The sequence below is a fragment of the Echinops telfairi genome, unplaced genomic scaffold (genome assembly GCF_000313985.2).
Source record: "Echinops telfairi isolate 266 unplaced genomic scaffold, ASM31398v2 ScPeMD7_7424;HRSCAF=8462, whole genome shotgun sequence".
Taxonomy (NCBI): domain Eukaryota; kingdom Metazoa; phylum Chordata; class Mammalia; order Afrosoricida; family Tenrecidae; genus Echinops; species Echinops telfairi.
The window spans coordinates 13022382-13037168 of record NW_022111324.1 but is presented as its reverse complement, the minus strand read 5'-3'; the positions used below and the strand labels follow the sequence as shown (position 1 = coordinate 13037168).

The window sequence follows — 14787 nt, the reverse complement described above, 5'->3', positions numbered from 1 at the left end:
GAATGTGGGATATATCTGAAACTGGCATTTAGATGCACAATATTTCACTTGATTATACAAAGAAAAGGCAAAAGCCCATTGATACTAATGCCAACTAAATATATATTAAAATTAAAATGATCTAAGGATCATATTATAAGAAATCAGACCTGCTTTAAAGATTTTGGTGATTATTAAGATTTAGGTCTCAAAATAAAAATTGTATGAAACAGTGACAGTTTACATAAAAGATTATAAAATGACTATGAATCATAGTCCAGAATTTCAGTGAGACATAAATGACAAAAAACCGGCCTAGGTTTCCATTAGGGACTGGTTTTAACATTTGTCCCATGATATATCCAAGTAAGAACTATGTGACTCCATACTATATACATTTCCCCTTTCTCAATCTGATTGATAAAGGGATGAATGACAGGTATATATATTCATTAGAGAACACAGTTACATGTGTGTAAGCATTACCTTCACATATTTTGCATACATCTGCTCATCTAAAGGGAAACTCTGGACATTTCTCTCATCTCTACCATGGAAAGTACCCAGCTTAATCCATTTATTTATGGGATATCTAGAAAACATAAATATACCTTTTTTAAAATCATAAGCCACATATTGAGAGATTCTATCACATATTGAAACCATTTTTCTCCTCTGAAGGTAAACATATTGATTTAACATTGCCTAAATATGACAGGCCCTTGAGTTAAACAAAATTTTCTTCCCCCCAACTGACTCTTCCCCAAACGAACTCTTTCCTGGGAAGGAAGACCTTGAAAAATCATACCACTACCAACTACGAGGGAGGACAAGAAGGGAAATGTAGGACCAGGGCCATTTCTAGGTGTCTGAGAGCTCCCAAGTGAACTGGAGATTTTAAAACAGAAAACCACCAAGAGATTGTGTTAGAAAAAGAAATTACGACGCTTCATATAATGGTGGAAAAACGTAAAGGATTATAAGTCTTTACCATCATACTTAAATCTAACAAGTCTTGAATAGCTGCTCCCCTTTAAAAGGAAATCTAATATTAAAGCATAAACATATTATTTCTTTGCTGCAGCAAGTAAGGACCACCTCAAAATAAAGAGCTCTGGTCTACAGTCCTGGGTGGCTGTGAGGCAGCACAGACTCAATGACAGCGGGTTTTCTTACATGGTTAAAATGGAATACACACTAAGTGTCAGAGTTCAATGCCATCTATTCAGCAGATGGGAAAATCGCACTTTAGAGAAAGAGAAGTGACACGAGGAAGGCTAATAGCAGAAAAGGGGCTGGAAATCTCAAAAGGTTTTTAAAATTGATTTTTTTAAACTGTGTATTAGACAAAGCTGAGCATGGAGTGAGATAAGAAACACCTTAGAAAAACTATTCATGAACAATGACAGAAGATTGATTAGCTGAATACTGGCAACCTGCACAGCATATTACGGGAGCTCCAAAAGTACTTATAGAATAAATAAATATCTCCATTGGGGACAACAGTAAGAATTCATCAATGTGATTAAAACAAAGGGACCTTCTTAGGGCATGAGAAGTAAAAAGTAGTAAAAATACATAAATGCATAAGACCCAAATAATGTATCAAAATGCAAACAATGCTTTATATCATCTTTGTGGTTCTCTTCCAACTATTTTAGTGTTTATTTCTTTTATCGTTCCACATGCACCCAAAGATTTTAAAATTATTTTAAGAGAAATATACTTCATGATATAAAATGCAGCATTAGTGTATTCTTCAGACGTTCTACAGAAATAGATATAATAGAGCATAATGATTAAAAATAAGGACTTTGAAGTCACAGATATATAGATTTGAATCTGGACTCTTCCATTCACAATTCAGGTGACCTACACACTTAACCTCTGCCTTGTCTGCTTCCTAGCTTATAGGGCAGTGGTTCTCAACCTTCCTAATGCTGCGACCCTATAATACAGCCCCTCATATTGTGGTGACCCCCAACCATAAAACTATTTTTGTCGCTGCTTCATAACTGTAATTTCACTACTGTCATGAATCATAATGCAAATATCTGATATGCAGGATGTGTTTTCATTGTTACAAATTGAACATAATTAAAGCATAGTGATTAATCACAAAAACAATGTCATTATAGATTGTGAAATATTTATTTCTAATGACACATAAATGAAATTTTGTCTTGAAGCATGGGGTAGCATGGGTAACAGTCTTCACGCCGAGTACTCATAGGTGGGTGTATCTGCATGTGGGAGGACCCTCCTGGAGACGGATAAAGGAGCGGTGTCTCGGTTCCTAAGACCATCAGAAATATGTATTTTCCGATGGTCTTAAGCGACCCTGTGAAAGGGTCATTCAACCCCCAAAGGGATTGCGACCCACAGGTTGAGAACTGCTGTTCTAGGGGATAATATCATGCTTGTTATCAGCATTATATATGTTATTGAAAGTGAAGTGATTAAAAGTGCCTACCCTACACTAATTTCATTGCTACTATTATAACCTGGTACATTAGAAGAAAAACTAAACTGCTTGAAGCTGAGTGACCCATTTAAATTTTTTTATTATGGAGATCAGAAAAGGGCCCTTGATAAAGATATATTGGCACAATGGCTGCAAAACTTAGTCCAAACAAAGTCAATTATGAGGACAGTGCTGGATCAGGCAGTGTTTCTTTCTGTTCTACACAGGGTCGCCATGAGCTGGAACCATTAGCATCTAACAATGTACAGACCCTCCGGAAAGCAGATTTAGAATTTACCTGTCACTGATAGAAACCAGAAAGTCTTTAGGAGTAGAAGAAAATAATTCATAATTGGCAATATCAAACTGTTTCACTTGAATTGGTTCACAAAGTTCAATAACAAACCTTCAAAAAAAACACAAGACAATTATTTAGATAAATCAACAAAATTATACTTTGTATTAAACATGGCATTGCATAGTTTACATAACTTAAAATTTTGCTTGTTACTCATTAAAATGCAAGAATACAGGATTTGCAGCCTCAGTTATTCACAAGGGAACACCTTAAGTATCTCCTTAACGTATCATTAGCAAGAAAAAAGAACCTATAACTAAAACAAGACATCAATTTTACCTACCATGTTAAATTTTTCCCCTAATTACAAAGTTAATTCTCGGAGAAGAAAGCGTTTCGCTAAGAGCAGGTAGTGAGAGAGTAGTTTCATGGGTAGTCTAGCATTTATATATTTTAAGAGGCACCACAGCCTTTGATTTAGCAACACACTTTTGGAATTTTATCTTAAGAAAAAGTTACTAACTAGGTGTCTACCCTTGTATAAATATTTTGCTATATTAAAGTCTGGTTTATTAATGGAGAGGGGAAAAATCAATCCAAATGTTTAGAAGATTGATTAAATAAATAACATATGGTCCACTGATACAAGGACATACACTAAGCAGTTATTTTAAATGGTACTTTACAGAGTCCATTCTTACAAAATCTAAAAAATGTAAACTAACTTATAGAGACAGAAAGCAGACCTGTATTGCTGGGACAGGGAGTCTGGAGGGAGAAGTTACAAAGTAAACTTCTCAACAGGATGGATTGTGGTGATTTCATAAATGTTAAAACATATTCAATTGTACATTTTGCCATGTTATAGGCTATTGCATGTCAAAAGCACTGCGAGAAAGCAGTTTATTAAAAATGATCTGGAGACCTTGTATTTACTGACATGGATAGATACCACAAAATACTGCTGTTTAGAAACAAATACATGATTCTGTGTATAAAACTGTATAAAAGATGGCATATGGGCAAAATTAATATTTAATAACATCTAACACCTCAGTAAGTTATTATATCAAGTGAGATTATAAAAATCAAATGCTAACTAAGGCAAAAACACATTGAGTTTAATCTTGGACAGAAAAGAACCATAGAAGATGGTATAAACAATCAGCTTTCAGAGACAGGCTCATATTCATTTGTTTCTCTGTAACTGCCCAATGCTTACTCTCTGGGCCATGTGCCCTTTTCATGATACCCAATCCACTCTTTTACTTAATTCCCAAAATTTAACTGCGAGAGATATTATTTCCAGTTTATAGACTCATTCAATAAACTTATTAACTGCCTATTCTACATTCTGTTCTTCCTTTTAGTAACACAACTCTAAGCTAAGCATATCAAAAACTACTTTGTAGCTAAGTATATCAAAGACTCTTCATCCCAACCTTGGCCTTATTAAGTAGTTCTGAGTGATGAAATATGCGCAAAAATGCAAAATTAAGGTCAAGTCTTTACAAGGAAGTAACTAGCCATCAGATTACCTACTCCCACCTTACATGCTGGAATAAGGATGTGGGGGAAATACATCATCTTGAAATGCAGACAGAGGAAATGTCTTGGGGGAATGGCAAAAGCCTGGCAGGAGGTGTGTGAGCACTTTGACCTGCTCTCTGTGTTCCAGAGCAGCCCTCAACTCCTGCTCCCACTTACGAGCTCAGACACGTGTAGGAGAACATTAAACTTCTTATTTAACCCACAGTTATTTGGTCCATTAAAGCAAAAGCAAAAGACCCAACTAACAGTTACTTAGCCAAAAGTAGTGAAATCAGACTTAGCTCTTTCTAATCTTACACAAGCACTTATACAAACAGAAAAGGACATTCTCCAAGTCATTGTGCAATAGTAGAAATTTACAGCAAGACAACACAAAACCAAACGAAGAAAATACACAAAAAGATTCAGCAAAAATCCTCAAAATTTTTAGCAAACCAAGTAAAAATGACACCACCAAGTCTGTGTTTGTCCCCAGGAATTTAAGATGCAATATATCACTTGATAGCGCTGGAAGAGTATTGGTTGCATCAGGGGTATTGGTAACCCCAGGGTCAGCTTTCTAAACTATCAGCCGCTGTACAGGAAAATGATCATCTGAAGAGTTACAGACCCAGAAACCCCATGGGGCAGTTCTACCTTGTCCTGCAGGGTAGCTATGAGTCAGAGTCAACTACATGACAGTTCAAAAAAGAAAGTATAAATGTAATTTCTTACATTAATAAAAAGAAGGAAAGCAAGTAATAGAGGCATGTAAAAAATTTAATAAACTAATTTTTAAAAACTTGTTGACAAAACAGCAAAAGGGAAATTTCTTAACCGATTTAAAATACGTAATCTGTAACTGCCCTATTTAAAATATGTAGCTACAAAAAATGTATAACAAATAACACATTTAATGGTGAAAGGTTAAAAGCAACGCCTTCAGATTGCAGGCCAATGCATAACCACCATGCCACCAGGGCTCCTAAAACCATTGCCTTCAAATGAAAGAAAATGATGAGATTACCTACTATCCTGTTTTCTATTCAGTAATTTTCTCAAGGACCTAGCCAGGCTATTATGGCAAAAATATAATTTAAAAAGAATTAGAAATTTTTAACAAAGAGAAAAAAAAGTATTGGGTAAATAAGTTATAATTCTCTCTACAGAAAAGAATACTAAAAGATTGCACTATAAATTATTAGATTAATGAGAACTTATGAAGGTTGCTGGATATAAGAACCAAAACTACATCATTGTGCATAGGAAAAAAACTTTTTTAAGGATATCATTTACAATAATAACAAGGGAAAAGGGGAAAGGCTGTCCAGGAATAAATTTACCAAAATAAAAGCTTTAATTGTTAAAAGATATCATAATAGGCTATTTATTTTTAAGAAAACACCATACCAGAAACTCATTTAAGTATTCAATTCCAATCAAAATCCTAATATGCTATTTGGGAAACTCGACAGAATAAGTATAAAATGTGTAAGGAAAAAGTAAAGGCACTCTCAAACTAGTGCCAAAGAAAAATAAGAGGCAAAAACTTGTCTAACCAGATATAACAACTCATAAAAAGCTGAAGAAAAGTGTGGTATTACAACAAGTAATATATACAATGATCTAAGGAACAGAATAGGGTACAGAAACAAACATGCATGTATGATGAAATTTTATGGTACAAAAATGCCTAGTAGAAACATTTATAAACATGCACTTATGATCATTTATCCTGCAAGTGACAATTTTTTAAAATACTTTATATGACTTCATTCCAGCCTATCTTTGCTTGAAATACAGTACTTTAGAGGATGAGAATTTCAAGTTGCCATTAGGACTATGCAGGCTTTTAAGGACCCCCCCCACCTTAAACTGAAAGGCCAAGATTTGAATCCACCAGCCACTACTCATAAGCTGTGCAAACTGCTTCCGTAAAGATTTATAGCTTCAGAAACCCTAGAAGAGAGTCGATTCACTCATATAAGGTCACTATAAGTCGAAATCAATTGGACAACCAGTTTGGTTTATGAATCATATGAGCTTTTACAAGTAAATAAAAACAACACTTGGACAATTCTTTGATTATAATTTCAATGAACAAATAATCATATTCTGATACTCAATCTACAGACCAAATAGCATGAGCACAAAGTTGATTTAAAAATATCTCTTAATATCCTTTAAATATTAAGGATATTTAAAGGATCATTTTAAAGTTAATTTTCAAGTCTAATCTAAATACAAACGGTGTGTGTGTGTGTGTGTGTGTGTGTGTGTGAGTACGTGTTCAGTTTTTTAAAGTACATACATTAAAAAGGAGTGACACTCAAAAGTTAAAAGAATAAGCATTCTTCAAGGTTTAAAACAGCTCTCTCAAATTAAAAATTCCACTTTTTCATGAACTCTTTGAGAGCCACCTCACATATATATTTATGATTAAACCAACATAATGGCAGCGGTTTACCTCATTTCTTTGTTTAAAAAAACAACTTGAGCAATAAAATCAGTAATTAAAAAACTGCTGACACATCACACATTATTTTCTACTCCCCCATAAATCTGTTCTTTTTCCTATATTCTTAGTTAATAGTAGAACCATAGACCTAGAGACCTAAGTTAAAATTTTGGAAAATTCTCTATATACCTTTCTCTTCTCCATATCTAATTAATAGCTAAGAGATGTCAATTTTATCAGCTATTAATATTTTTTTAAATATAGCTTTCCCCTTTCCCATGTCCAAACCACCAATGCCTTAGTTTAAAGCCCTTGTTTCCCACTTGGATTAAGACAACTGGTTCTTAACTGGTTTCCCTACTTTCAATGATTCTTTACTATATGATCCTTTAAGGACAAGTCTGAAAATGGCAGTAAGATCAAATCACTCCCTTATTTAAAAAACAAATGATGCGCTCCTTAGCCAATAGCATAAAGTTCTCCCTTCTCCCAACATTTCTTTTTGTAAGCTTTGAGTACACATCGCAACTGAAGAACATGTTATTTGCTGAACTCTATCCTCATCTTGTACCATCTACTCATTGTATCTTCATTCTTGTCATGCCTAAAAGAAAAACTACTTCAGGCTGTTTCTGTCTATGTCTATACTTGACCCGAAGAGATGTGCTCATTTAACAATATCCCCTTATTCTTACATTCCTGATACCTTGATCTGCCAATTCCTGAGTCCTTTAAGATTCAACTTCTTTCTGGAATCCTTCTTTCATCCACCTTCCCCTACTTTATTCTTATAACACTAATATCCTTTCAGCATCACTTTTTAATCTACTTTTTTTAAACCATATCTACCACTTTTTTTGTGACCTTCCTAAAATGAAAGCCATCTTATATTCAATTCCATACCCAAAGAACTAAGATAAGTATGGAACCACAGTACAGGCACCAATCAAAAAATACTTATTGAATGGTTATATGAATAAGCCAATCTAGCCCTAACATAAAAATGTAACATAAGGTGGACATACAGAATATGTTTTTACATTTGTATATGACTTACCAAATTTTAGTGCTGCAAGGATTCAACATATACAGATCCATGTTTTCTATAAGAATAGCAGATGTGCTCTGTTTAAAAAGGAGGGGAGGGATAAATTAGTTAATGTTAATAAAAAGTATATTTACTTCAACTTTAAACACAGTTTTAGAATTTCTGTAGTTACATCTCTTAAGATAACACCCAAAATATTAAACACTCATTTGGAAAAAAACAAAAAACATTAAGATGGAAGCTCTGTATTGCTACAGGGCTTAAATGAGTCTTACAACAAAACATTTCAATGTGTTACTATAAATAAAAAGTAACTTTCTATTAACTATTTTCTTTAAAAAATCATGCAAAGTTTAAATGCCAAGCAACAAGGACAATTAATATAACTAAGAACTCACACATAAAGATATCTTTAAAGGCAAAATCTTGTATGTATTAATGAATGAGGTATATAGCTCATGTTAAAATAGAGCTTCCAGCAAACAAACCACTACCTCAATCTAATAAAGTTATCTGTTTACAATTACATACCTTGGCTTCTGGATTAGCTGCCAAAATCTTGGCACCACATTCTACTGAGGCATAATTATTTCGATTTTTCTGGACTTTTTTGGTGGCATGTTGACCCCCATTAGAAGATGGATGCATTGACTGACCTGCAGACAAACCTTATTATAAACATATTTACATGGTGATTATAATGGAAAATACCCTCAGCAGCACAAATGATCTCAAAATTAACAGGGTGACTTCAAAAGAAGAACAGATCTTCATGCAAAATATTTTTAAATTAATAGTAAGATTCATTTCAATCACTTATTACTTCAATTAATAAATAAACTATGACAGTCCATATTATTTGATTTAGGTCTCAGGAGTATAATGCACAAAACGAAACTTTTAAATAAAAATCAAAAATGTTTTTGCCTCTACATTTTATTCTACTAAGGAAATATAACCCCAGTATTAAGAATTCTGAATTCCAAGATTTGCTCTACAAGGACAAAAAATACAGGACTTTAATCCGAGTCTATCTGCAGTAAATTATAAGAGAAAGTAGTGACCATTTAAACTGTAATCATTCTGATTTGTTAAGGCTTTTAAGACAACTTTCCATGTCTCAATTTGCCTTTAATCAATTCAGATGAAAATCAATTCTTTCTCTTGTTTATCTCATTCTATCCTAAAGCAGCAATTTATGAAAATTATTTCAATTGAGATTACAACTATATAATGATACACAGACAAAATGCACATGCATAATTAACAACTAAGGAATTCTGCTGGTGAAATGGTTAAGCACTTAGCTGCTATTGGAACCTACCCAACAGCTATACTCCAACTTCTACAAAGATAAAAACCAAAGCCGAGTTGATTCCAGACCATGTTACCTTTTGGGATAGACTAGAACTGCCCCATAAGGTTCCCGGAGCTGTAATCGTTATGCAGGCTGACTGTCACGTCATTCTCTAGAGGAACAGCTGGGGTTGAATGTCAGTTAGCAGCGGAACATTAACCACGGCACCATCCGGGCTTCTCTGTAAATCTTACAGCCAAGAAAACTCTTTGGGCCAGTTCTACTCTTAACACACATGGGTTGGAATAGGTGGCACCCAAGCAAAACAATCAACAACAATTTGCTCAGTTGCACCTTTGAAAACATTCAAAAGTTAGTTTATTTCAGTAACTGAAAAGAGAAATCCAAACTCAAATTTTAAAAAGGGAAGAAGGGTATAAATCCCAGAGCTTACTTCTTTCTTTTTCTACTTCCATAACTTTCTTTTTCCATTCATCAAATGTAGGAATATCTTCTGGATCTTTGGGGCTTGCTAGAGAAGGATCAATTTCTCCTGCCTTTTTAAAATCAGAACTCTGAAAGGAATGTCAAAATTACCAGATTTCAACTGTCAAGGACTACAGATTAATAAATTATAAAGGTATATATGCATGTGTCAAATTACTTAAAGCTTGATTTCTTTAATGAAAAATACTATTTGAGGAAAAATAGATAAATAAATGTCTGGGTTTACTTTAAAATTGAGAATATCTTAAAAGAATTCATTGCCTTTTATCTAAGTACCACAATATAAACATGAGTTGTAAAAGTTGTTAGGAAACACTCAAACTTTATAAATTAATAAGTTATTGTAGTTGAAGTATATGTACTTTAAAACCTAAGTCTAAGCAATACATAAAGGACACTAATTATAAGTGTAACATTATTTTCATAAAATCCTTAACAAGTACTGTATACCATAAAAATTTTAGGTGGCTATAAAAACCTAAAATCAAAAAGGGAATTATTTTATTTTAGAAAAAATTAAACAGCTTTATGATTCAGTAAAAGATTATTTAAAATGCAGAAAGCATAAATCATGAAAAAATATATATTTTGTCAGATTAAAAAAATACATCAACAACAAAAACAAACAAAAAAATACATCAAAAGATCATAAACTATAATGATCAATTTGCTACAACTTGTGGGAAGTATCTGCAACATGAGTCAACAAATGACTAATATCGATTATAAAGGCTCTTACAAACAACAAGGGGGGAGGGAGGCAATGAAAGTGAATAAATTCAGCAAAGAGAAAACAAAACAACACAAAAAGTGCCCAATCTCAGAAACTCAACTCACTGCTATCAGTCGATGCTGATTCATAGCAGCTCTATAACAGGGCAGGGTAGAAGTGCCCCTTGAGTGTCCGAGACTAACTCCTCTAACAGGATACAAAGCGACGCCTCTCTTCCGAGGAATGGCAGGTGATTTAGCCTTTGGACCTTGTGGAACACTGCCCAATCTCAATAGTAATCAATAATAATCATAAAAACCACAGGTGTGACATAACTTATACTAAATGTGGGATGTTTGTGAGCCACGGGAAATCGATTAGACTGCTCAAGGAGGCTTAACATTCGGCAATATTAAGAAAAGCTAAAGATCTACAGTTATGTATGCAATGTAGTGCAAATGCGTACATGGGCCTGAAGAAAATATGCATGCAAATGTTCATGCAGTTATCTTTAAAATATCAACATTAGAAACAACCTAAATATCCATTAATTGAGGAATGATAAAGTAGAATCTGGGCTCTGGGCTCCGAACTGGGACAAAAAGTTCAATAGTTGCCGTAGTAAATAAACAACGGTTGCTCTATATGTTGCCTGTGGTTATTTCTGATCCGAGGAGGAAACAGACAGCCGCGCTTTCCTCTGAGATGGACACTGACCATCTTTGTTTTGAATGTGTGCTGCTCTCCAAAGTCCTAACAAGATGTTGCTCTCCAAAAATCCTGCCACACTCCTTTCTCCTAAAAATTAAAGGAACCTGAAGTGGGAAATGGAATGATTTTGACAGGATTATGGAGAGCAATAGATCAAATCCCACAGGCTGTAGATTTGCTTGCTATGCAATGAATGTATGGCCCAGTTTATTATGGGCATTACGAAACACTATAAAGCCCTGATAGAACACATCAAAGCTGAGGAAGGAAAATAAAAGGATAAATCCCCCAAAATGTTGACTAAAAGAATATGCCAAGCAAGAATCATGCTTGTTTTGTATTATTTCAAAATAAGCTGAAAACAATAGTATATCCTTTAGTTACACCGATTTGAAAAAAGTTTAAAAACATGTACTACAGATAGGAACTGAAAATACAGGGAATCCAGGACGGATGAGCCCTATAGGACCAGTGGTGTGAGTGGCAAAACAGGGAGGGTAAAGGGAGAATGGGTAGGAAAGAGGGAACCGATTACATGGAACTGTGTGTGACCTCCTCCCTGGGGGACAGACAACCGAAAAGTGGATGAAGGGAGAAGTCGGACAGGGCAAGATATGACAAAATACCCATTTATAAACTATCAAGGGCTCATGTGGGAGGGCGGAGCGGGGAGGGAGGGGAAAAATGAGGACCTAATGTCGGGGGTTTAAATGGAGAGAAAATGTTTTGAGAAATGATGTACAAATACACTTTACACAATTGATGTGTGTATGGATTGGGATAACAGTTGTATGAGCCCCTAATAAAATGTTTAAAAAAAAAAAAAACATGTACTAAAATGCAAACACATCATATATCAAGATGGTGGTTATATCTAAAGAGGAGAGAAGAAATCTAATTTGTATTATACTTTATCTTAAACAAGGAAGACAAAAGAGACGTTCCATTCATTCCGTTATTTAATTTCTATATCCCTAAAGTAATACGATGTATTTATTAACAATGTTTTGAGAAATGTGCAAAATCTATTTAGACATTTCTTTAGGAAATTAAAAACTCGGCACTATATGAATCAAGAACTCAAATGAAAATAAAAATACTACACTGGGATGAGCTGTCTTTATTGCAAGAATCACAGCCTGCAATATAATGTGTTATATTTAATCTAGTTGTATGTTGCACACAATAAGGTCGAAGTCCTTTGAAAGTCACTAGGTTGGAGGAGTCTAAATTTCACCTTGTATTAGTGAGTTAATGTAGAAGACATTCATATTTAATAGTCATGGCTGCCTCTCGATAGGTCTCTAAGAAATTGTTTAAGTCAGGGCTTTTAGAAATGGATATAAGCAAAGAAGATTCCATATAAGCAAAAACTATCTATATCTATATATCTATACAGGCAGTATACAACCTGAAGTGACACTTGCTCTAGGCAGGGTTTCTTAAAACTTTTCCCACTCCCAAGCAACCCCTTTTCACGCAAGGAATTTTTATACAACCTTGGGTATTCAAAGTATAAAAAGTATACAAATCAAACGACACTTTTAATGAAGGTAATGATTTTCATACTATTTTGAAGCACAACACTGGTAGTTTTACAAAGCACAACATCTATCTCTCGTGATATATTTTGACTACAAGTGCATGATATGTGTTCAGAACCAAGGTGGCACGCAACGAAGTCAGGCGATGAGGCATGAGTAAGCACTGCCAGAAACATCTCAGATGCATTACATCTTTAGTTTTGAATTAATTTTTGGTTGTTGCATACTCAGAACCTGAAACTGTTGCCAAATGTTTCCCAACCTCCACACTTCATTATTTGATCCCACATGGGGTCACAGCCTAGTTTACTAAGCAGTTTTACTGTAAGGGAACAGTTCGTGTCAGTTATACATACAGCATTAATTACTTCATCAGCCTACTCTGATGGTTAGTAAATTACTATAAAAATGAACATATACCCGGCAATCAAAAGATATAGCGTCTAGGGTCTTAAAGGTTTGAAGGTAAACAAGCGGCCATTTAGCTCAGAAGCAACAAAGCCCACATGGAAGAAGCACACCAGCCTGTGCCATCACGAGATGTCGAAGGGATTGGGTATCAGGCATCATCAGAACAAAAAAATCATATCATTGTAAATAAGGGGGAATGCGGAGTGGAAACCCAAAGCCCATCTGTAGCAATTGGACATCCCCTTACGGAAGGGTCACAGGGAGGAGACGAGCCAGTCAGGGTGCAGTGTAACCAACGATGAAACATACAACTTTCCTCTAGTTCCTAAATGCTCCCCCCACCCCACACCCCACTATCATGATCCCAATTCTACCTTACAAATCTGGCTAGACCAGAATATGTACACTAGTAGAGAGAGGAACTAGAAACACAGGAAATCCAGGGCAGATGATCCCTTCAGGACCAAAGGTGTGAGTGGTGATACCGGGAGGGTGGGGTGGAAAGGGGGAACCGATTACAAGGATCTACCTATAACCTCTTTCCTGGGGGACGGACAACAGAAAAATGGGTGAAGGGGAGACATCGGACAGTGCAAGATATGACAAAATAATAATTTATAAATTATCAAGGGTTCCTCAGGGAGGGGGAAGTGGGGAGGGAGGAGGGAAAGGAGGAGCGGATGTCAGGGACTTAAGTGGAAAGGAAATGTTTTGAGAATGAGGGCAATGAATGTACAAATGTACTTTACACAATTGATGTAGGTACGGATTGTGATAAGAGTTGTATGAGCCCTGAGTAAAATGATTTTTTTAAATGCAAAAAAATTGAACATATATTAAAAGTATTTTGCTTAATAAGGTAGGAAATGGTACAGTATATACTTACCTCATTTTTTAAATTATCTGAAGTATTCAATGCAGATTTTGGATCACCACCAGCTGGTTCACTTGCTGTAACTTTTTTTGACTCAAACTCTGATTTCGTTATCTTTCCTTTGCCATGTGAAGATGACACATTTTCTATATGTTGGCCAACAAGGCTATTTGAAACCAAAAATATACAGACAAACTTTAGCTAGATGACAAGCTCAGTTCATCTAAACTACAGTAATGATCATATAAACCAAGAAGGAACTTGAGACCAGCTATCTCTCAATCACAAGTACAATTATGCATATACCAAAGTCCATTCAGCTATGAGACTGCTATTACATACACATACAACAGACAAAAACTGTCTCCACTCACCTTTCAGGTGGACTGACAAAGGAAGGTTGTTCGGCTGGAGTACTTGCATCAAGGGTGTCACCAACATCACAATTAGTTTCAGAATGCTCAATTACACTTGGCTTGGCTATCGAGACAGTACCAGACTTTTCTATTTCACTGAAGAAACAAACATAAAAGACAATCTCGTGACTTAGTGAGTTTAATATAAAGTAGTTACACTCACTCTTAGTTATGTCAAAAACAATCCAAACCAAAAGGAGAGCGCTTTATAGTTCTACAGATTGTGTTCAACAAATTTATTTGAAACCATGTAAAGTCAACTGTTAACTTTTATGTCTTTATATCTTTGACTTCAGAATAACTAATTGCCAAATTCTAAACCAAAATATTCAGTCTTATCAAAAACAAGATATTTATTTTAAACGTATGTTCACTAATCTTTAATTCATCTGCTAATGTACATTCTACCATGATAAAATTGTTGTCTATAACGTCAAGAATGATTTGTTATCTCAAAATACCGCACTAAAATTCTCGGCACTATGGAAGAACATATCAGCCTGTGTGATCACGAAGGGGTCGAACGGATCACTGAAGA

The 14787-nt window shown here is 34.9% G+C and overlaps 1 protein-coding gene across 7 annotated transcripts in view; it reads right to left on the bottom strand.

Annotated features, from left to right (window-relative positions):
• Positions 1 to 14787, bottom strand: part of SUCO (SUN domain containing ossification factor) — a 93673-nt gene that overhangs the window by 32209 nt on the left and 46677 nt on the right. For 4 of the 7 annotated variants that reach the window (XM_045298008.1, XM_045298003.1, XM_045298005.1 and 1 more), the window contains 7 exons: positions 14208 to 14345; positions 13846 to 13999; positions 9529 to 9649; positions 8309 to 8445; positions 7787 to 7854; positions 2742 to 2849; positions 466 to 571 (listed from right to left, as the gene is read on the bottom strand). In XM_045298008.1, the coding sequence (XP_045153943.1) occupies positions 466 to 571; positions 2742 to 2849; positions 7787 to 7854; positions 8309 to 8445; positions 9529 to 9649; positions 13846 to 13999; positions 14208 to 14345 (832 nt within the window). The remainder of the gene's footprint in view (positions 1 to 465; positions 572 to 2741; positions 2850 to 7786; positions 7855 to 8308; positions 8446 to 9528; positions 9650 to 13845; positions 14000 to 14207; positions 14346 to 14787) is intronic. The other 3 variants (XM_045298004.1, XM_004706726.2, XM_045298007.1) reach the window with 1 other exon arrangement.